This window comes from Dermacentor albipictus, chromosome 1, assembly GCF_038994185.2.
Source record: "Dermacentor albipictus isolate Rhodes 1998 colony chromosome 1, USDA_Dalb.pri_finalv2, whole genome shotgun sequence".
NCBI lineage: Eukaryota > Metazoa > Arthropoda > Arachnida > Ixodida > Ixodidae > Dermacentor > Dermacentor albipictus.
In genome coordinates this window covers 309,862,202-309,883,058 of record NC_091821.1, presented here as the reverse complement: position 1 = coordinate 309,883,058, position 20,857 = coordinate 309,862,202, and the positions used below count along the sequence as shown (strand labels likewise).

The 20,857-nt window shown below is 51.6% G+C and overlaps 1 protein-coding gene across 1 annotated transcript in view; it reads left to right on the top strand.

Moving 5' to 3' along the window:
• The first annotated feature begins 80 nt into the window (after positions 1 to 80).
• Positions 81 to 20,857, top strand: part of LOC135907018 (integrin alpha-PS1-like) — a 160,148-nt gene continuing 139,371 nt past the window's right edge. Inside the window, exon 1 of the mRNA XM_065438677.2 lies at positions 81 to 458. Within this exon, the coding sequence (XP_065294749.1) occupies positions 298 to 458 (161 nt within the window). The 5' untranslated portion in view covers positions 81 to 297. The remainder of the gene's footprint in view (positions 459 to 20,857) is intronic.

Genomic DNA, 20,857 nt, shown 5'->3' with positions numbered 1-20,857 from the left:
AAGGCGCTTTGTGAATTAGTTCCCAATTTTACCGCAAGTGGCGCGGTGAATTGTGTGGGAGAGGAGAATGCAACGCGTAGAGTGAGAGGGCGGTTGAGACGAGAGCGAGCGAGAGCAGCCGGATCGGGCATCGCGGCTGCTGCTTGCATGCGGTGGGGCCGGAGTTACTACTGTGCCGCGAGTGCATTTGAAACTGCTAAAGGTCTTCGGGGTTTGTGGGTGTGGGGCAGTGAATGTGCTTAGCGTAGAACGGACACGTTTTCGGACGCTGCTTCGTGCCCTTAGACTGATCAGACAATGTATTTACTCATAATAGTGGCGGGCTTGTTAGCCAGCGTGCGTGCTTTCAATTTGGAACCGAGGCTACCTCTTCTGAAGCAGGGGACGAAGGGCAGCTACTTTGGATACTCCGTCTCTGAACATCAGACCGTCGAGAGCGGCGTGACCATCGAAAGCCTGTGAGTTGAGCATGTTCCTTGCACTTTATTTCTGGGCTTGTCTTCTGATATCTGGCCTTCCGAAGAAAAGCAGCGCGCAAACATTAGTCCATCCGAGCATTCCGAAAGTTCGTTGCGGGACGTTTCGCGGTTCGATGCGGGATGTCTTCGCCGATCGATGACCGAAACTCCGGAGTCCGGAACTTCTCACGCACCTGCGCCTAGAGTTATATCTGGTGGTGGAGGCTCAAGATGCGTCGCATGCGTGTACAGCGCGCGTCGGCACGCTTGCCATTACATGTTTCTATTCGCCCCAAAGTGTGTTGCCGCTCTCCTTGGCGTTGCAGCTAGGGTCACGCTCGCTTTGCCGTTTCTGGAGTGCCGGTGCTATTTGGAAAGCTCCCGCAGCTGGGCTCGGGTATGGTGGGCCCTGTCTAAAAGCATTCGCTCCGCGGTGTACCGGAGAAGTGCGAGCTTGCGTTACGTGCCTCATGCTCGAGTGTGGGCTGAGAGAAGCGCTCAGCCCGCATCTCCGCTGCTCGTGTGGGCGCGAGCGCGCGCCGATCTGCGCGCGTTTCTTTTCCTCCTGCTGCCCAAACTTGGAGCTCGCCGAATAAGATCAACAAAGTGCGCTTCACCACCGGAGGCGGTAAGCGGCTGCCAACGGAGTCGCCGTCGTCGTTGCTGCCAGAGCATTCGTTCGGGCTCCTTCGCAAGCCGCGCGTGCAGCCGCCCATCTCCCTCTCACAACAGCTGTGACTGAAGCAAACCAACGAGTGCGTTGCTCAGGCCATAGCAAAAAAACAAACCAACTGTTGAACAGACCAGCCGATGGTGGTGTTTACAGCTTGTAAATTATTCGGAATTGGCCGCGAGCTTTTCTTGCGAGCTCTGAACTGTTTTTTTTTTTTTTTCGCTATCCGATCTGTGAAGCCAGCGTAATGCAACAAGGCTACGGAAACTTGCGGTACCTGCAGCCAGCACATGCATGTACTATGTTACCCAGATGTTTTATGTTACACGCGTATACGGCTCCATGTTCCCATTAGACGTCTGTGTCAATCTGCGCTAGGTTGCGGCGGCCACCTGTGGAGCGCCGGGCTGGCGCTGGGATGGAAACCTCGGCACGACAGGCCGGCCAGTCGCATTGAAGAAAAACCGAAGAAATGTTGCGGTTCGGCCACTCCCTTCAGCACGTTGTTGTGCACGTAGCTGGGTTTGCTGCGCGATAAAGGGCGTCGTCTTTCCACTCCTCGAGAGGCGAGCGAGGGCCCCGCTTCTCCACAGGGGTGCTCCCCTCGTTCCTACCTTGTTTGCCCGCCGCAACAAGTGCTGCTGACCTTGGGAGTGCGCCATCCGTGTGGTGGCTGCTACGCTCCCCTTGCAATAAAGGCTCCGGCTTTCTCGAGAAACGGCGCGAGAGCGGGACAAGAAAGGGAGAGAAGCGCTCAGAAACTGCAAAAAAAAGAAAATGCGTGTTCTTGCATTATCGTGTTCGCAGTCATCAACAAGTGCACTAGCGTTCGAGGAGAATATATTGAATCAGCTTCACACTGGCTTTGTCCGAAAAGAAACCTTGCTCGTGTCCTGATCGAGGTCAGCTCGCCGCGGATGCGCGTAAACTCTCTCTCTTCTTTTTTTATTTTATTTTTATAAACCTCACTCCCCATCTGAAGACCCGAGTGGAATTCGCACGTCGAGGCTATACGTAACGACTTTATAATGACCACGAAAATGCAGCGCCCGTGATACAGCGCGCTACGGTAGTGGGTCTGTTGTCATAAGTGGAAAGGGAACGAATGGTATCTTGCCGTTTTCCCGGCTCGTATTCCCGCTAGCCGTGATTAGCGTATGCAGCTCGATCGCCTCGCGTTTTCTTGGCGAACGCCGAGATGTAAGATGGCATGTCTGCAGACCGTCTGGTTCGCCTCTGCAGCTTTTTGGCCATTGTCTGACAGAACATCGCTTGCGACCATCACGCCATTCTATGTGGTTATTATTCACTCGCGCTGGAAGCGCCGGCGCTTCTTTCGTAGAGCATAAGGGTGCCCCGACCGCAAGGCAGTATACCATGGAGAAAGAAATTTCTTTCTCTATGAGTAACCTGTCGAGTCTCTTCCGATGCGCTTATGCCATGATATCACTTCACCTGATGAGAAGAAATAATGATGGAACACTACCAATTAGAGGCGCTCACGGCAGCAGTGTGATCGATTAGTATTTGTTCTCGCTCAATCCGAACGGTAAGGTCAATTAAAACTTTTTGTTCTATCATCTCATAAAAAAGTTAAGCGAAGAGACTCGATCCCTGCCCGAAAACAAGACGACATGGCTGTACTCATGCATTTTTGAGTTCCAGACAAACACATAATTTGAAAGTGTTTGCAAGGTACAAAAATAACTGGTAGGCTGTTTTAGTAACCTTATTCGTGGCGCTGAGGCCCGGTATCCCGGTGGGCAGGTCCCCAACTCAAGTATCGCCGTGGGAGATGTTGCAGCTACTCTATAACTGTGGTGGAGAGCCATAAAACAGTCGCGAACGGTGCCGAGTATGGTATTAGCTCTTGACTATGTGTTTTTCGATTTTTCTTTTCCTTTTCGTTTTTTTTGTATCTTGGCTAGGACACTAATATTAAATCCGCCCGTTACAAAGGGTTCATTAGTCACAGACTATCATAATCTTTACCGTGCAATATAACGTGACGTATTTCCATCTTTCAGTGTGCGTCTTTAGGAGTCCGTGTTACCGCAAAGTACTGGGGCTCCACTAAGTGTGATGTATCCTCAGGGTAGTGATGAAAAAATGCAAGGACACCTAAGTACTTATGAGTATGAACTCGAAAGCATCAGTGCTCAGTTGAACGATGCTGGGTGGTCCTTATGAACTACTCGCGGTCAAGCGAGCGCGTTGAGACGCTTGGCCTGCAGGTGTAGCCCGGTGGTGTCTTCTGAGCGTGGAGGCGTAGGTTTGAAACTCACTTCCGCGAACGTTCTTCCATTCAAATTCATTGTTTTTTCTTTATGCACCAGTTTCTTTATAGCGAGGCGCTGTTAGAACGCAGGCGAGAGCTTGCGCGGAAAAGGAACGCGCGGATAACACAGGGTTGCAAGGGTGACGTGGCGTCGCGATGATTCCCTTTCCTATTACGCAACACCTGACGCGGCAGCAGTGTTCCCTTTCTCCGGCTTTGCTCCGTCGAGGCGCGCCTGACGTGGCGTCGCAGCCAGTGGGAATTTAGGAGCCGTTTCGATGCATTACGCGTGCCATGCTTTTACCAGTTGCTCACTTGGTAACAGTATCGCACGCGTGATGCGAAGACGTGGGTTCCTGTCCCCCCTGTGGCCAGTTGCATTTTCATCCCGTTTCATTTCCACTAATTTATGATTTACTTATTTCAGTTTGTAAGTACAAGTAATTTCCGCTATGTTGACCTTGGTGTCATTGTTTGTTGGCTTCTTATGATGTGATTAGTAATTCCATTTCTTATATATATATATATATATATATATATATATATCGTAAACTGTCCAATTTCTAGAACTTGTGTACGACTGTTGTATTCACAATAGTAGGTTTACTATTCCTTATTTTGGTCCAGATTTTGGGTAAAACTTGTTAAGGAAGTTGCAGTTTCATCCGAAAGGTGAAACATTGGTTGTGATAGCAAACTAGTACACAGCTATACGAAGTAAATACAATAGTTTAATAGTAGTATAAACTTTAAACATTCGCTTACTAACTAAATCAACAAGCATAGTAACGCGCTCACAAGCAAACATGAACACATCTCACTCAATGACCGCGCACACTCATGTCAAAACGCTGGAGTGAGAAAGCGCAGCAGCATTAGCGAGCGAATTGACCTTCGTGCTGCCTCTCGGCTTCAACGCGAGCTAAGCGGCTAAAGCACAGCGCACACGGTGTTATTAGCACTCAGCGCACTCTATCCTCATCGCAGATCGCTTTCTAGGAGGACCCTTGCGGCCGCGCCATACGCAGCTGCCGTCAGAGTCGAACGCCCTCCCTCCCTTGCCTTGCACGCGGCGGAAGACGGCGCGCTTCCTCCCCGCTTTCCTCCCTTGCGCGCGCAATATTCGTCGGCTTACCCTCGCACGCTTTCACTCGTGCATACAACATACGGCGAGCGGCGACGACGTTATCACCCTTGTATTTTATACGGAACATCACGCCGACGCCGACGGCAGAAATACGCTTGGAGTGTCTATATAATTTCTATAACAATAAAAAAAGCAGAACAATGACCCCGAGCGATCTTCAGCCCGACTTTTCGGATCTGCCAGACTAATTGAGCCTACCCGCCGTCCACTTATTCATCTAATGGAAAACAATATATCGGCCGACGTTACGTGAATGCTTCATGAATGAACTTAACACTTTCGTTCCTCTCTGGCGCAGATAATTTTTGCGGCGCCTCTGTTGAGCAGAATGCCAGTTCACGGCGTCTGTATACAGACACACTTTCCGAATTTCTTGAACAGTCAATATCTTTAGCAGTCAAACGGTTCTGAGTGCTTTTCATGAAACGTTCGTATTTTTTAGGTTCAACCTCAGTATTTTTCAGCCGCGATGGTTAGCAGGTCTGCGTTAAACTGACCGCATGAAAAGGTGACGTAACAAATTATTTGTTGCGCTGTCTGGGAATTGAGGCTCCATTGCGCACTTACTGGGTCGACGGCCATCCAACAAATCTATAAGAACGAAACATTTTTTTTTCCCCGGTCAACGTTAGTGGCGCCTCATTCTGAAAAGGCAGGCGGCACTTCGGGAAGGGCGCGGCGCACACCTTCGCCCCTCAGCACAGACGTTGGATTCTGTTGGGTGGAAAGCGTAAACCACTTTGCTTTATTATCAATTCTCTGTTTTTAGTGGCGTTGTTCACGCAGCAATAACCTCATCTCTGGGAAGTTAAATGCTAATATTTTTCTTTTATTACACGCAAAATGGCGTTAAATATTTTCATTATGACGCACTTAAATGCAACGCCTTAGCGGAGGGAGGTGCTCCGAGCACTCTCTTCGTTCCTGCCTCTGCCATCTCATAAGCTAGCCGCACGCCCAACAGGAAATGCTTCGAACACATGGGCCCATGGCGCGGGCTTTGTAGCTTCAGGAAGTGACGAATGTAATAAAGGCGCAACGAAAAGGGTGAATTTCGTGCCGTGGGAAAGCGCGCGCTCATAAGCGAGCAGTACACGCATGCAGACGACGGCGACGAAGCAGACGGCACTGCATTCACTTGGTTCGTCCCGCCGCCATGCAAGTTGGCGGAAGCAGGCGCTGCTGATGTGGCTCCGTTGGCTGCCGGGCTCAATTGACACCCACGGAGATCTGCCGACCGTTTTGCGCATCTTCATTTGCACAGAGCCAAGGTCGTACGCTCGCAATGCGGCGTGCTCGCATAAGTCAAGAAGCGGGCCCACATGGGCTTAAATGTAGTCGATTTGCGTGTGTTTAATAGATTCATTCGTTCAATAATTAGACGGGGGTTTTCAATGCGAAGCATCCTTGGCTAGTTCAACCCAGTTTACTGTAACGACCAAGTCGCGACTACCTGTCCGTTTTCGTTTGCCGGTCACGAAAATATTGCATTCTAAAAGTGTGGGCCATACGTGCCACGTATATGTGCCGCCATTCAACGACCCTGTGTGACGCCAACTTGGGTCACAGGTTACGACAACCACCAACAACACTCAAATTGCGCATTGGTTCGCAACGCGTCGCATGCAGTAGCATTAACCGTTCGCTGCACTCCCAATCCGTCGGTGTTTCTCATTACGTAGATGACAGCTGGAGTTGAGTCTTCTTTCTCTGTCTCTCTTCGTTTTGTCGCGAGGGCTACTGAAACAAAAAAAAAGCGTCAAAGCATGAATTAAACGACAAGCAGACTCTTTGCATCATCGACATCGAATCATTTACTGCGATGAGCAGTTAACGCTCGCGCTGCGTCTCTTCATATCGTTTGCGCGCGAACGCGCTGGCTCGGTCCCTCGTGGATTATACGATAGCTTCTTGTCCTTCGGCCGGCCTTCATTACTCAGTTCCCGGCGCTTAATGACGCCAGTTGTCTCGCGTCCGTGAAACGTTGCATGGTGCAGCACTGCGCTGCGAAGCACATAATAACGTGTAGAGCACCTTCCCGGCGGCTCCTTTCTGCACATCGATCTTCAAATGTTCGTCTCTGTCCATTTGAAATATTATCTACGTTCTTTTCCCGTTCGTGCTATATAATCACCACTCAAGGTTCGCGAAGCGAGGATGACGTTACGTACGTTTTCGGACAAATGTGGTTTTGTAGACTTGCCTGCCTATCGCACTAAAACGATCGATTTGATGAGTTTGAAAACAAACTACCTGATTTGCTGGTGCCGAGGATTAAATAGAAAGCCGGCTTGTAGGACATAAGTATATAGCTATGACGTGATTAGACGATGATACACGTTGTGTGTTTCCTTCGTCCACAGAATGTTTATGTGCATGTTCGCTTCTAAAAATGATAGTTGACCGTTGCTGTTGTGCATCTGGAACGCGCACTTAGTTGCACCATTCTTGCGGGAGCTCTCGGCTCCTGTACGTGTACAACAGGCAGAGGTCTTCCCGACGCCATGAAGTATTTTGCTTGGCCTCAAGAAATGTTTGTGCTGCCCCGGCCAGCTACTTAACAAAACGTGTTTTCTGAAGAGGAAATCTGGGCCATATTGAGCAGAAGTGGCATTCTACTATAAGTAAACGAGATTGAATAACAGTTTTAAAAGCTACTAGGTTCAGGTAACACACGTGCGTTAATTCGGTGCGAGTTGCGAATCGCCCTCTCAAGTTCGGAGCCACCGCCATTGTCTGCCGAAGGTTGCGGGTGCGACGCCCGGTGGGGCGCCGGTTGCACGCTTGCAACAATGGGTACACGTGCCTCCACCTGGAACTTGCCTTTCCACAGAGAGAGGGTAACTTTCGTGGTCGAAAGGATGGAGAGGTCGGCCTGAGTGCAGTGCCCCCCGACCCTCTGCTCCACGCTGGAGTCTTTCTGTACGCCTGGCTGTGAAGCCTGCGAAGCTGCTGTCGAAACCTGTGACCGGCACACGTCGGAAAAAAGAACACAGCGCAACTATTTTTCATGTTGCACCTCACATGCACCGCCGTAGCACATCGCCGGACATTCTCTAGACGATTGCACTTTTGTTTCATCGGAGAGGGGGGCCGGGGGGGGGGGGCGTTATCTGGGGCTGTTATAAGATACAAACGATACCTCAATATCTAGCGCAGTGGAGTCGAGTTAACATGGTCTTGAAACACCAAACGCATCTGTTTCATGCGTTAGAATCGAACAGCACACTACTGTGCTTTGGTTGTTGCTTTTAGAAAGAGCGAGATTGACATTTCTTTCAAGCGGGCTCTTGGTCCGAGCTGTCGGCACCGGTGACACGTTGTCTTTAGAAAACGCGCGTGTTAACCGCATATGTGACGGTAACCTGGCAACGTATGCTTCTAAATTGGATTGCACGTTCTGCATTGCGCAGTCCTGGGTCCCCAGTTGCAAGAAGTGCCGCGAAAATGGACGTACAGTGCAAGGAAGACGCTGCGGTGATTTGCGTCGGTCTTCACCTCGTGAAGAGCGCGGCCGAGGTGCGCCGACTGTCGACGTGGGGTGAACGATGGGGCCGCGAACTTTGTTCGTCTTGCGAGGCGGGAAACGGGGCGTTGGAAAATAAGTTAACGCTGCCGCATCCAGCGAGCGAAATGCGACTCTCGGTCGAAGGGTGCCCGCTGTCGATGTTGCGGTGCACGCCTTCGCGTGGGGTCGGCTCGGCTCAGCGCGCTCCTCTCGCGCGGTTCCGCCCTGCCATCTCACCGTCGCTCATCGCCTCATTGAGACGCTGTGACCCGTTCACACCCCTCGTTGTTCTCCTCGGGTTGTTCCTTCCTTTCTTTTCGTAATTGTCTTTCTGGACGAGCAGAAAATCTGGCGTAAAATCGCGGCGCGCGAGGCGAGTACGTGTTGACTAGGACACTGCCTGTTGGCAGGTTACCAAGTGCTGTCGCGACCGTGCGTCTCTTGTTTTGCAAAGGCTTTTTTTTTTTTTTTAGTGGTTACGAAAAGGTGATGCAATGTGCGTAGGGTGGAGGGCGGTAGTACCACAAGAAAACAAATTAACGGGCCCGAAACTAAGTTACGTGCTAAATTGATATTCGTTATTCCTTCTGTTTGCGGGCGTTTTTCTTTTGCATTCTGATTCCACACTGAGCCACCCCGTGTTTCAGGTGCATAGCTCCAGAGGACAGCATTGGCTGCAGGCGAGAGCCGTAAAGTGATGCTTAGTTTTACGCGGTGGCGAGTTGTGACGAACGCTGCACGCAAGAACCGCGCTGCAGTTTGTTGAGCAAAACAAAACGTTTCGTAGATGTGTTTGGCTAAACGTGAATTCTCCACGTTAAGGGCGCGGCCTTCCATGAATGGACTCGAGGTGGCAAGCGCATGCGTCTTCAAATAAGGATCGTAGTCAAGGAGACGCATGCGTCTCACGCTTTGGTAACGATGGGTGGAGTGACGTATACGTCATCCAGTATATTGAATGTCTGTTACGTTGAGGAAAGCCGTTGTGGAAACTACCATCAACTGAACCATTTATGGATGTACAGCGTTTGTCAAAAATAATACGCATGTGTCGTTTTGCTGTTGCTTGCGGTTCACGTGGCGCTCCTGACGCACCGGATTGTGAGTACGAGATTTACTTTCAGCTCCCAGCGCGTTGTTGCTTGTGACGTAAAACAGGAACTCCCTTAATTAACCTGTAGTCAGTCAGTCTGGCGGTCGCAGGCAACGTAACCCGAATACTTTCAATCAACATATAGTGTTTAACGTTTAGCGTGTAACTTATTAGCAGCCAGGTGCTTCGCTTAATTACTACGGGGCCGGTTCCTGCTGATCACAGGGTTGGGTTGCATGCCATCACATCTCCGCCATCTCGTCATAAAACACTCGACAAGTGTCACTAAAACTACGTATCCTGCGTATGTACTTTTATACAACTTCTAGTGTCACCGTTGGGCTAGGCCTCAGATAGACTTTTGATCGCATCTTTGAACGAATGTGTTTTTATTCGGGCCATTAGCAACAGTCCCATTGTCGCGCGTATCCGTTGCAGGTGGAGCGGTCCGTAGTGGCAGGAGGGACGTGCGAGCGAGCGGGTGTACGCACCTTTGACAGATTCAGCCGCGGCTGATATCAGCAGCTGTGGCGCTCCGGGAGCGCAGGCTCGTTTTCCGGCCGTTGTTGAAGAACGAGCAGCACGCGAACGGTGATTCTCTCTCACATAGCCTCGGGATATTAAAGCAGTCACTCATATCCCATCGGTTAACCTGTACACGAATCAGTCGAGTAGTTCCTGTAGCGTAGTCATAATGTAAACGCACAACATGCAACTTCAAGGGAGCCTAACCTAGCTGCTGCTCGGAAGTGTGCGCGCCGTGAAGAGCGTCACGAAGGAGCGATGCGGCGTCCTCGCCGTATCGGCGAGCGCAGGTCGCGGGGCGCCAACGCGGCGTGGGCTCGCGTGTTGCACTTGGCCTGCGCCCAGGGCTGGAGGCGGCACCGCTCGTCTCGTTCGGCGTTTCCGGACTCCCGAAACTCGCCCTTCTGCCCGCCCAAAAACTGCGCGACTCCTCTGCCGCGCGGGAAACGGCCAGAAAACCTGCGTGTGCGGATCTTGTGACTGCGTTCCTACTCCGGGAGCGTGCTAACGCCTGTCTGCGAGCGGCATGAGAAGTTTTTATTGATAGCGGGCCCAGAGTTATGTTATGGGGTTTAAAGTATCTAAGAAACCCGCAGGCTTATGAGACGCCATACAACGGGGGGCTCCGGATCAATCTCTACCGTCTAGACTTGCGTTCGTCTCAGTACACGGCCCGCGAATCGAACGTGCAGTGTGAATTAAGTAACCTGCGCGTACTTTCCTTTTGCGCTGACCTTTGAAAGCAAGAGGATCGAACAGTTGATCACCTATTCTGTTCAACGTGTGATGGATGGATGTTGACTGAATTGGAGTTCGTGACATGCTCAGTCTATAAAGTGCGGATCGGGTGCTGTCACATCAGCGTGGTGGCGCCTACTATAACCAAAGATAATAAAGGGCAAAGGAAAGAAACATAATTAATCCTGGGGTTTTACGGTGCTAAAAACCACGATGTGACCCACGCCGTAGAAGGGGACTCCAGATTCAGCTTGACCACCGGTTTCTCCGACGTGCACCTAAACCTAACAGCACGAGCCCGTTTGCATTTCGCCCTCATCGGATTGCGCCCGCCGCCACGGTGAGGATCGCACTCGGGTCCGCGGCAGCGCAACCTCCTCGTAGAATGCACTGCGCTGCTATAACACGGCGGGTCACGCGTAATCGCGTGGTCTGCGTGAGTAGCGGGGCGTTTTACGCACGTGCACGTTGTATCAACGCAAAGCTCTATAGCATATAGTATACTTGTTAGTACACTGGTAGGAACTAGTGCCGATGTCGGTGGGCCTGTACTTTCTTTTGCCTGTTTAATAAAGAGAGGCAATATACATTTGTTTGGGATCGACCATGAATCTTTTCTATGAAATCCATTCTGTTCGTTTAGGACAAGGGGCGTGTTGTTTGATTCTCTAGTGGCGCTTTGGCTATCGCTTTTGCGATTTGTTGTTGGCCGACCGGTGGTAAGTCTCTCATAGTTTCTTATATCTATGGAAACGTGATGCACTCTCAGAAAAAAAAAGGGGGGGGGGGGACTATTTAATGGCATGAATATTTGAGCAGTTTTGCCTGATACGAATTTTTTTTCTAAAGCTTGGTTTGCCACGTGGCATAACGTAATAATGGAGCTAAATATAAGCGTGTAGGCCCGTTTCGTGGAGATGCTGCTACAATGACTTGTGAAATGTGTTGTCCATAGTGCATCTTTCATAGCCCTCAGCTAGAGCGCTGCTCAATTTTACACCTTTGAGCACACCTTCGCGTATTGTCTTTGTGCCAGGGCACGTTCAAAGTAGATGGCGCGCATCCACTGCACACGCAGGAGCGGAGGACTTCGGACAGTGTCTTCTTACAGTTGAGCACACGCACAAGTGATGGCTGGTGTAAGGGTCTCCCCGGCCGAAGTCTCCGGAGGGAGACTCCCTCCACCCGACAGAGATGTGGGGAAGGGAGCAGACACGCCGGGGGATGGATCTTCGGGCAATTAAAACGAAGCGGAGTTCAGAGGGAATGAATGGAGGAGGAGTTGCGGCTGTCGAGAAAGAGCGATCAGTGGGGTCCACAAGGTCGTTATTGTAGTCACGATCATATGTGCCTGCACCCTGCATACACAGTAATGTTCACATGTGTAGAATTGTGAGTTTTGTGTATCTGCTCACACATACGCAATGTTTTTGTTACTTATTTGAGATTCTCCCTCGTTGTTGCATGAAAGGAACTGAAAGCTTCGCTGAAAACACTTGGGCGAGTTGTCGGACAACTTGGGGCTTCCGGATACGGAAAGGCATACGCCCTTCAGAAGCGCTTTGCGTGACTTCTGGTGCACAATTCATTTAGCAAAGGAATATGCTTTAATACCACTTTTTCGGTCTCTACTCATATTGCCGCCACTGCTTGGAACAAGTTGCGTATCCACCTAATAGTCACCGCGACTGAAGCATATGCAAGCAGAGCGGGCGTTTGCCGAAATACCGTCACACTCCTTCCGCGAAGGTGAGCTGTGTCGTCAGATCGCCTGTTTGCGTCTTGCTAGTGCTTGCATAAACAGTGTCCTCCTGCATTGCCTAGATCCTTTTGCTATCGTCAGTGGCGTAGCTAAGGGGCTGTTACACCGCCGGCACGTGCCGATCCCCCTCCCCCACACCCGGAATGCCTGTATCCGTCCCCCTCACCCGCCTCCCGGTTCCCATTGAAGTACGCACCCCCCCTCCCCATTAAAAAAAAATCATTTTGGCTACGCTACTGGCTATCGTGCGTCTACTACGGTGCGCTTCAATCGCTACTGTAGCGTAGGACTTGTTTAAGTGATCTCTTTCTATAGCGGGTACACGTTGACCTCTACGAGGTGGGCGAGTGTAAAGCGTATCGACGTTGAGAACGATTTTGCTATTTTGATAACTGAGCGATGGGACGAAGAAATGAGTAAGGATTTGTCGAGCCACACAGTCAGAAAAAAAGTTCGTAAAAAATGTAGTAACCGGTGCAAATCTGAACAGTCATTACTACTTTTATACAAGCTGTTTAGCACCAACACATCTGAACTGAAAATATCTCATATATATATATATATATATATATATATATATATATATGTACACACATGGGAGCGGCGGCCTGATAATAGCGGCATCGGGGCCAGCGGTTGAAGGCGCACGCGCGAGCCGGCGGCTGGACGTTCATGGGCGCTGCTGGCCAGGACTGGGAATCTGCTGGCCGCGCCGTTCCCACAGTATGCCAAGCTTGCGCAGTATCATTGTTATGGAAGCAAGAGACTGTAACATGCGTCAGTGACTTTTAAAATTAAGAAATCTCATTATCGAGCGTGGATGGTGAACAGTTAGGGACTGGTAAATTGTAATACCTTATCTTGACCCGTCCACAGCCCTCCGGGTAAAAATATCAACACTACTTTTGTGTTTAGAAATATGGCTAGATGGTCCCAAGAAACTCGGAATGATGCAAACGGCGCAAACAGAGAAAGCTATTTTCACGGGAACCGCTCACCGGCAGCCTCCTCGGTAATGCAGGCGTGCAAGGCGCGTCGGGGTGAGGCACGAAAGGGCACGCTTACCAACCCTCTTGAAATTTTCGTAATGTTTACGAACTTGGGCTTGACTTAGGATTTAACAAATGTTGCGTCAAGTTTTGCGAAAAATACAGTTTGCGGGAAAGTTTCGCGAGTCCGTCTCGGAACTTTCCGTTAAAGGTATTTTGATGATGAAACGAATAAAGCGGGGTACTTGCTTCGAGTAAGCTTATTCGTACAATTTCCCGAAGCAGGCGAAATTTCCGCCGAGCTTTCCAAATGGCGTAGCCGGACACCCCGAGGGCGGCCTGCTGTACCGAGGGCTTCGGAGTCTCCCGCGGTGTCAAACAGGTGTAAGGGGGCGAGCTTCGCTTGGCACCGCTGCCCACGTTGCCCAATGGGACGACGCGCCATTCACCGCCGGTTGACAACCAAACCACACGCGCGCACGCAAGGGCGGCTCTCTGGCTGCCGCGTCTCGCAAGCTCGTTCGCGGCTGCCGTGGTCGTCTCGGGACAGTGACTGATGGCCGCAGCCTGGCGCTCGCTCTTGTAGTCTCTCTCTCTCTTTTCTTTTTGCTCGCGCGCTGTTCCCGTGCTTTTGTTTCGTGTTCCGCGTCGAAGAGCCGGCCACGCGTCCTCCTCCCCGGCGCGCTCCCATCTCCGAACCTGGACGGAAGCCGCGCAATGAAAGGGAACGAGCCGATCTTGTCGCACGCGTTCGCCGGCGTGGGAAGACGCGCACTGCCCGCTTCGGCTGAGTTCTCGCTGCTGAACGCCGGCTTCTTTGCCGCGCTTAAAAATAGGCGGCCCGGTAAACAGGACTGATACCGACGATGAGGCATTGACCGTGGCACCGGTTCCGCGGCAGGCGCCTCCTAATGACAGGTTTGGCCGGCTGCAACAGTGCGCTTCGCGGCCAGCGCGTCTCGGGGCCACACCCCGCTTGCGGCGTGTGTCTCTCTCGTCATTGGTGCTGAACCCAACCGCCCGTGGCGCGCTCCGCCACGCACGAATTTAGCGAATTTACACTGCTACCCACCTTGCTTCTGCAGTTACAGGTTACAAATAATTGGAACAGGAACAGCGGCGTGGAGACGTCACTCTAGCGTCGGGTCTGCTACAGACCCGACGCTGGAGATACAAGTCGGAAAATCTGTTTCTCGCCCCGGACAGGGTTGCGTTGGATCCCGTCACATTAATTCTGCGCCTTTGTAGATAGCTCTCCATATGCACTTCGTCGGTGGTCGGAGCTATATATTCGTATATCACGCAGTATAAATCCTTTACGCTTACTGATTCGCATCTTGAATGTCCATGCCGTGCCCATGGATGGAGAAAACGCGACTGTATAAGCGTCGTGGTGTCCGCAAGCCTACGCGTCTGCTGCACGAGTTGGCTCCTCCCAGAAGTTGCCGCCGCAGGCATATCATCTCTGCGCTGAAAACATATATCGAATGTGCCCGTCCGGCTGGGGGCGTACACTCCCGTAGGGCCGGACTCCACCCATGTCGGCCGGGCTCAGAATAACCAGTTTCAGCGCTTGAGACCAGATTACTAGCCAAAGCTTACGAAGCGGGAGCGTTGAAAGCCGAGCTAATCCTCGTCGTGTACCTTTGTGTCTGCACTCGACGGAGCTTTCAGTTAAGCCTGTTCCTGAGGAAGAAAAACGCCCGAGTGTAGATGCCGGATGCCTATCTTGCGAAACGCTCAATACCAGCCATAAAACGGCAGTCGACACCGGTTTCTGAGTTTTTGTCAGGCGTATGCATAAATCTAGCACTCTGTGCAGCTCTCCGTACTGCACGGCCTATCATTCTCGACCGGAACAGCTACGTTCTTGCCGCACCCGTTTATCGCCCTTCATCTCACCCCACCACGCGCACACTATAACAAAAGGAGCGCATTGCGCGGTTAACCCGGAAACAGACAAAGCTGCAAATCGAGGAGACCGCGCTATTTTCGTCTTTCACGTTCGTCAGTCTTCGTTATGAAGTCAGCTCGGTCAGCTTCTCAGCTGAGCGCTCATCTCGGCACGTTTCAGGGAAACTCGAGCCGCCGTGGAAACGAGCGACCCACCGCCTGCAGCGACCGTTGTCGATTGAACGCGAGGCGACGGGAGCTCTCTTTCACGCTGCTGGGGCCCGGGCGACGGCCTCTGGGGTAACGTCAGGCAACACCTGAATGCGCGAGCAGTTTGCGCCGACGTGTTCATCACGCTTTCTGCCGTCAGGGAGGGGCCCGACTCGTTGCTTCTCTACGTGCACCGACGCTTTGAGCCTCGCGTCCGCTAAGCCGCGCTTTCTTGACGCGAAGCCACTGACAGACGTCGCCGCGTTCGCTCTCATCGGCCTGCACCAAGTCCCACTTTACGTACATTTCGCATTCTATATCGACATGGAAAATATCCTTGCAGTGTCCCTGTACAACCTACCAAGCGAACAGTTCAAGTCGTGGGCATGGTGAACAAGGAAAAATAAAAGAGGGAAACTTCTAAGAATGAATAAACAACACGTTAGAGAGAGAGGTGACATTTTATATTGAGACCCTAAGGGCTTTTCAGTATGCTGAAGCCTTCATGTGCGCTCTCATTTAAAGGTGAGGGACCGGACTTGTTTTCCTCAGCGGCGACTATCGAGGCCAGAAACAACTGGTGCGGCCGCATGCCCTCAGGCCGGCCTGCCGCAGCAACTACCGTACAGCGCCGCTTTCTGCAGCACCGAGACCAACCGTTTAGCGTATACGATACGCGCCCATTCATGCGGCCAGCGAGGTGGCGCCGGTGGAAATCGGTTCCGCCCTCAATCGCGACGCCCACTCGCCGCGCTTGGCCGCGAGAAGCGCCGACACATCGCCGGGGCTCGGACGGCCGGCGCTGCTGCGACCGCAGGAGGCGCCTACGCACTTCGCCAGTGCCTAGCGGCGAGGCTCGCTTGACCCGCGATGCTTATCGCTGCAGCGATCGTTTATTACGGACGCGCTTGCGGCCTCGCAGAGCACGCCGCCGACTTCTGCCGCGGCAATCGCGAGCTGGTGCGTCCGAGTCTTTCGCGGCCCTTCCTTGCCTCTCTCTCCGTCAGCCCGTTTTCGGTAATTTCAGCAGGAAAGACACTGATGTGTTCACTGCACGTGTCGCTTGTGTGTACATGCTTCTCTCCTGCCTGAATAATCTTGAAGACAGAGGCCGCAAGTGGGTCAAGAGGGACATTCGTCGAATGGACACCATGCGTGAGCTGCGTCTGCGGTGGCCTTTTGTGCACTTGGCCGCCCGAGTGTGCCTCGCACTGTTCGAAAAACCGCCCCTCGCTCATAGCTTCACTGACTGATCGTGCTGAGAGACGTCACCGCAAACCTTTGCGGACCCGACCGTGCGCGGGCTTCTTTCACGCTCGGAAAAATGATCTTGTGTAGCACGTATTGAGCAACAGAAAGCTGCATCGGGAGTTTTTCATGTCGCCCTACAATTTTCTCATTGATACTTCTTATCTAATTATCACACCCGAGAAGTTAATATAATTAAGGGTAATCGTCTAATTAGGCGGAATAAAAAATAGATAATGTATCTCCAAGCGACGGCTAACAACATTACCTTTGTTCCGTCCAGCTACGCGGCATTCGCATATTTTTAGACCCTGGCTAAAGTTAGCTGGCACACCCTGTATACACCCGTCATGTCGACGCGCGTCTCTTCGCGGAGCCGCGTCGGTTTGCGGAAGTGTTTTTCCCGCCCACGGTCTGCCGAAATCGGGGCGCTCGCGAGCACGTAGCTCAGCGTGTGCGATCACTCCGCGCGGTCGCATCATCTGAAAGGAGGCGCGCCGTCCCCAGAAAGGAGAAGGGCGGCGGGCGTCTGCCACTTGGGGGTGTCGGTCTGCACGGTTTGAGCGGTGCGAGTCGGCGTTCACGAGAGCGAGACCACGTGTCACGCCTCTCCCGGCGCGGTGCGTACGGCCCCGTACCAACCACGGGTGCGTGGGAAGAGCTCCGCGCACGTGCTGTCAACCTGAATCGTCCTACGTCTGTGTTGCTGAACACGTTTGCATAAGAAACCCCGTTGCGCATTTTTACTCGCTGCAGAGCATGTCGGAGCTCACGCACCTTGTGGACAGTGGTGTATAGCCAAGGGGTGGCACACCTGGCACGTGCCTCCCCCGCCCCGAAATTTCTGTGTTCTTCCGGGGCCTGCCCAGCCACTCCCCCCCCCCCCCCCCTCCCCATAGAAAAGGAAAAAAAAGAAAAATCTGGCTACGCCATTTCTTACGGACCTGCATGCGGCGGTGATGAGCAAACCATCAGCTTTCGTGGCGCCAACGTTACGCGTTCTGTTCTCAGTCCCCGGTGTGACCCATCCGGAAGCTCCTATAGTCTTCCGAGAAATAGTAGACTCTTGTTTCTTCCTCATGATGTCCCAGCAGCTACATCTCTCGGCGGGGTCTCCAACTCATAGAACCTCAATGTTCTCCATTCGTTTTATTATTGAATGTCGCTATGGTGAGGTGAACGCTACGGATGAAAGAGCGGCAACAAGAGATGCCGTAGTTTAACGTAAACTGTACGAGGTGCCAGCGTCGTGCGGTGCAGCGCAGGGTATCCGTCGTTCCCTTCATCTTCTTTTTCTACGTTTGTCTCCTCCCGCGGAAACTCAGCCCGCTCGTGCGCCGCCTTCGCCTTATCTAGGAGGCAATCTGCAGCGGGTTCGAAGACAGGGCGAACCGAGACGGCTGGTGGCCGTGGGCGCCGTCATCGCGCGCGCCTACTTCTGAAGATCGCGTAATCTCACATTTCGGAGACGCATTGGAGGGAAGGACGAGCGTTCGCTCCCCGCTGTTTGCGCTCTTCATCACGCCAGCGTTGTGACAGTGTGTCGGTGGTAATGGAGTGAGATCTGTTCATGCTTGCCCGCGTTGGGCGTGACACCATGCTTGCTAATTAATAAGAGAATGTTTAATGCACTTTATACGGCCGACAAAAACTACGAACCTTCCTTTGTGTAGTTGTGTAATACTTTGCTATCGCTATCGGTGCTTCGCCTTCAGGGCGAAACTACATCTTCTTCAATGATATACATACGCCGCGCCGCGGTAGCTCAATTGGTAAGAGCATCGCACGCGTATTGCGAAAACATGGTTTCATATCTCACCTGCGGCCAGTTGTTTATTAATCCACTTTCATTTCCATTTATTTGTCATTTCTTTAATTGAGTTAAGAACTGCGGATAACTTCCCCTATGCTGTTCTCGGTGTCATTGTTTGATGGCTTATGATATGACAAATAAGAATCGGGCTCCTCGGTTTCTTTTCTTCTCGTTCATTACATAGCGAGGGTCTCGAATCCGGCAGCTTTGATGCCTTCGATAAGCATGTGTGTGGTTGTTGAGAAGTTGCCTTCACCCCAAAACGTTCACGTAGACGTGACACGTGCGGCAAAAGGATACATCCGTCGCCAAGGCTGTGGGTGGTGGCGCTGGCTAACACTCCCGTGGTTAGTTCTAGTAGCTAAACATAAATACCCCAGAAAGTGGGTGAAAAAGAGAGCACACTTTATACAAAAGAGCACGCGAGTTTAGGTAGCTCCTGCGCTCTGCAGTGGGTGGTGTGCTCAGCCCAGGAGCCCAGCGGCCTTTTCGCTCGGTTGACCAGGTCTGTGGACTCGGAGCTGGACTGCGCTGCCTCCCATCGCCGTGTGGTGGGGTGTGTGGTGGGTATGAGCTGTGGTGTGCTTGCGCAAGCCCATACCATGTGGTACCATACCATTGATCGCAGTGTGGGCGTTTATAAGAATACATGCTGTCTGATGTTTAGCAAGTGTGATTACGATACTTGTATAAATGTGAGATTTCCCGGAGTAAAACCTTAGTTGAAGTTCCGCGCCTTTCCTGTGTGTTCCTTCTTTGTCCCTTGTTTTTGTGCGGTTACATGATGCATTCCAATAACGACCACCAACTAGCCCGCTTATCCCTGTTGCATAAGAATACAGCGCAGGTTGTATGGCAGGGCAGATTCTCAAGTACTTGTTTGTTTGGAGTTTCCGCCGTACTACGACTTGCTCTCGCGTGAGAGCATTTTGAGGCGGTGTTAGTGTTCCTCGTGAAAGGTGACAGTGTTGTAGCATGTGCGTGTATAGGCATGATAGTGATCTAGGGAAAGGAAAGACGCTTGGTTCTGCAACCCGTCAGGGAGCACATCGTCTCGGGATGGAACTGCTCGGCGTCGTCCCTCTCGCGACTTCCGGGGTGCACGCGCTCGGGCGTAGGCGCGTGCCTGCTGACTAGTGCCGTGCAATCATGTCCCGGAGTCCACACGATTTGTGTGTGTGGCGGGAGCTGGTGCGCTCCGCTCAGAATGCGGTGTGCTGCCCTCGAAATTTTGGCCCTGGAAAAATTTCTGCATGCCGCCTGAGAGCCCGTCAGCACTATGACGCACTGCTAGTGCGGTCTCGTCGTGATGGCTAACGCTGTCGCTGGCTCCCCTGCATGCCTCCGCAGCGCTCGCTCCCGACGACGCACCATTTCGGGGGATGGGAAAACTGCGCCGCGGTGGCTCATGCGGTGAGAGCATCGCACGCGTAATGCGAAGACGTGGGCTCGTGCTCCACCTGCTGCGGCTAGTTGTTTTTCTTTTTTTTTCATCCACTTTCATTTGCATTTATTTATCATTTCTGTAATTCAGGTAAGCGTCCACGGCGGCCGCATTTCGATGGGGGCGAAATGCGAAAACACCCCTGTACTTAGATTTACGTGCACGTTAAAGAACCCCCGGTGGTAGAAATTTCCGGAGTCCTCCACTATACGGCGTGCCTCATAATCAGAAGTGGTTTTGGCACGTAAAACCCCATAATTTTTTTTTTAATTCAGTTAACAACTTATTAAAGTGAATGCCTCCAAAACACAGCTTATTTGTTTCGACAATCCCTTGAAGAAAGTTAGCTTAAACCTATCACCACTGGCGCACCTTTCATCTTGTTCTTCTTGTACCTTATACGCCCGCTCCATTTCTTTCATTTGTTAAATACCTGGGTGTCTTATTTCACAGTGACTTAGCCTGTAATTCCCACCTCGCTTACGTATGCTCAAGGCTTCGTGCAGTTTCAGGTACATTATACAGCATTAGATATTATATGCTATTATCCGTTCGTAAAATGATTCTACAAGCACTGGGTTATTGTTGTATACTTCGTTATGGGATTGCGGTGTCTGGTCTCTGCGCGATGCGACGGAAAATTAGAATAAATTATATCCTTCTATCTATTCTGAAAATCGTTAGCTACGAATAATTAGCCTCAGACACTGACCTTTTCAAAGCCTCAAGGTGCTCAAATTATATAAAAAGCCCTTCTCATAGAAACGGCCATCCCGAGGCATCTTTAGTCGCACGAAATAAAGCCGAATATCTTCGTGCACGTTGTCTCCGACCGAAAAAACGCCTTCGGGCGATTCACTGCTCTGCCAGATGCGGTCAGCGCACTCGTAATTACTTCATACCTTCCTGTCTCAATCGACTACCAGCAAGCGCCTATCGCCTGAAAACAAAATATACACTAAAGCAAATTCTTGGTCGCGTTATTCTTCAATATTCTAGCCCTTCACCTTTCCTTCCAGGTTCATTCCAATCATACATAACTGTCTGGTATGAGAGCCTTAAGAGGACGGTCTATTAT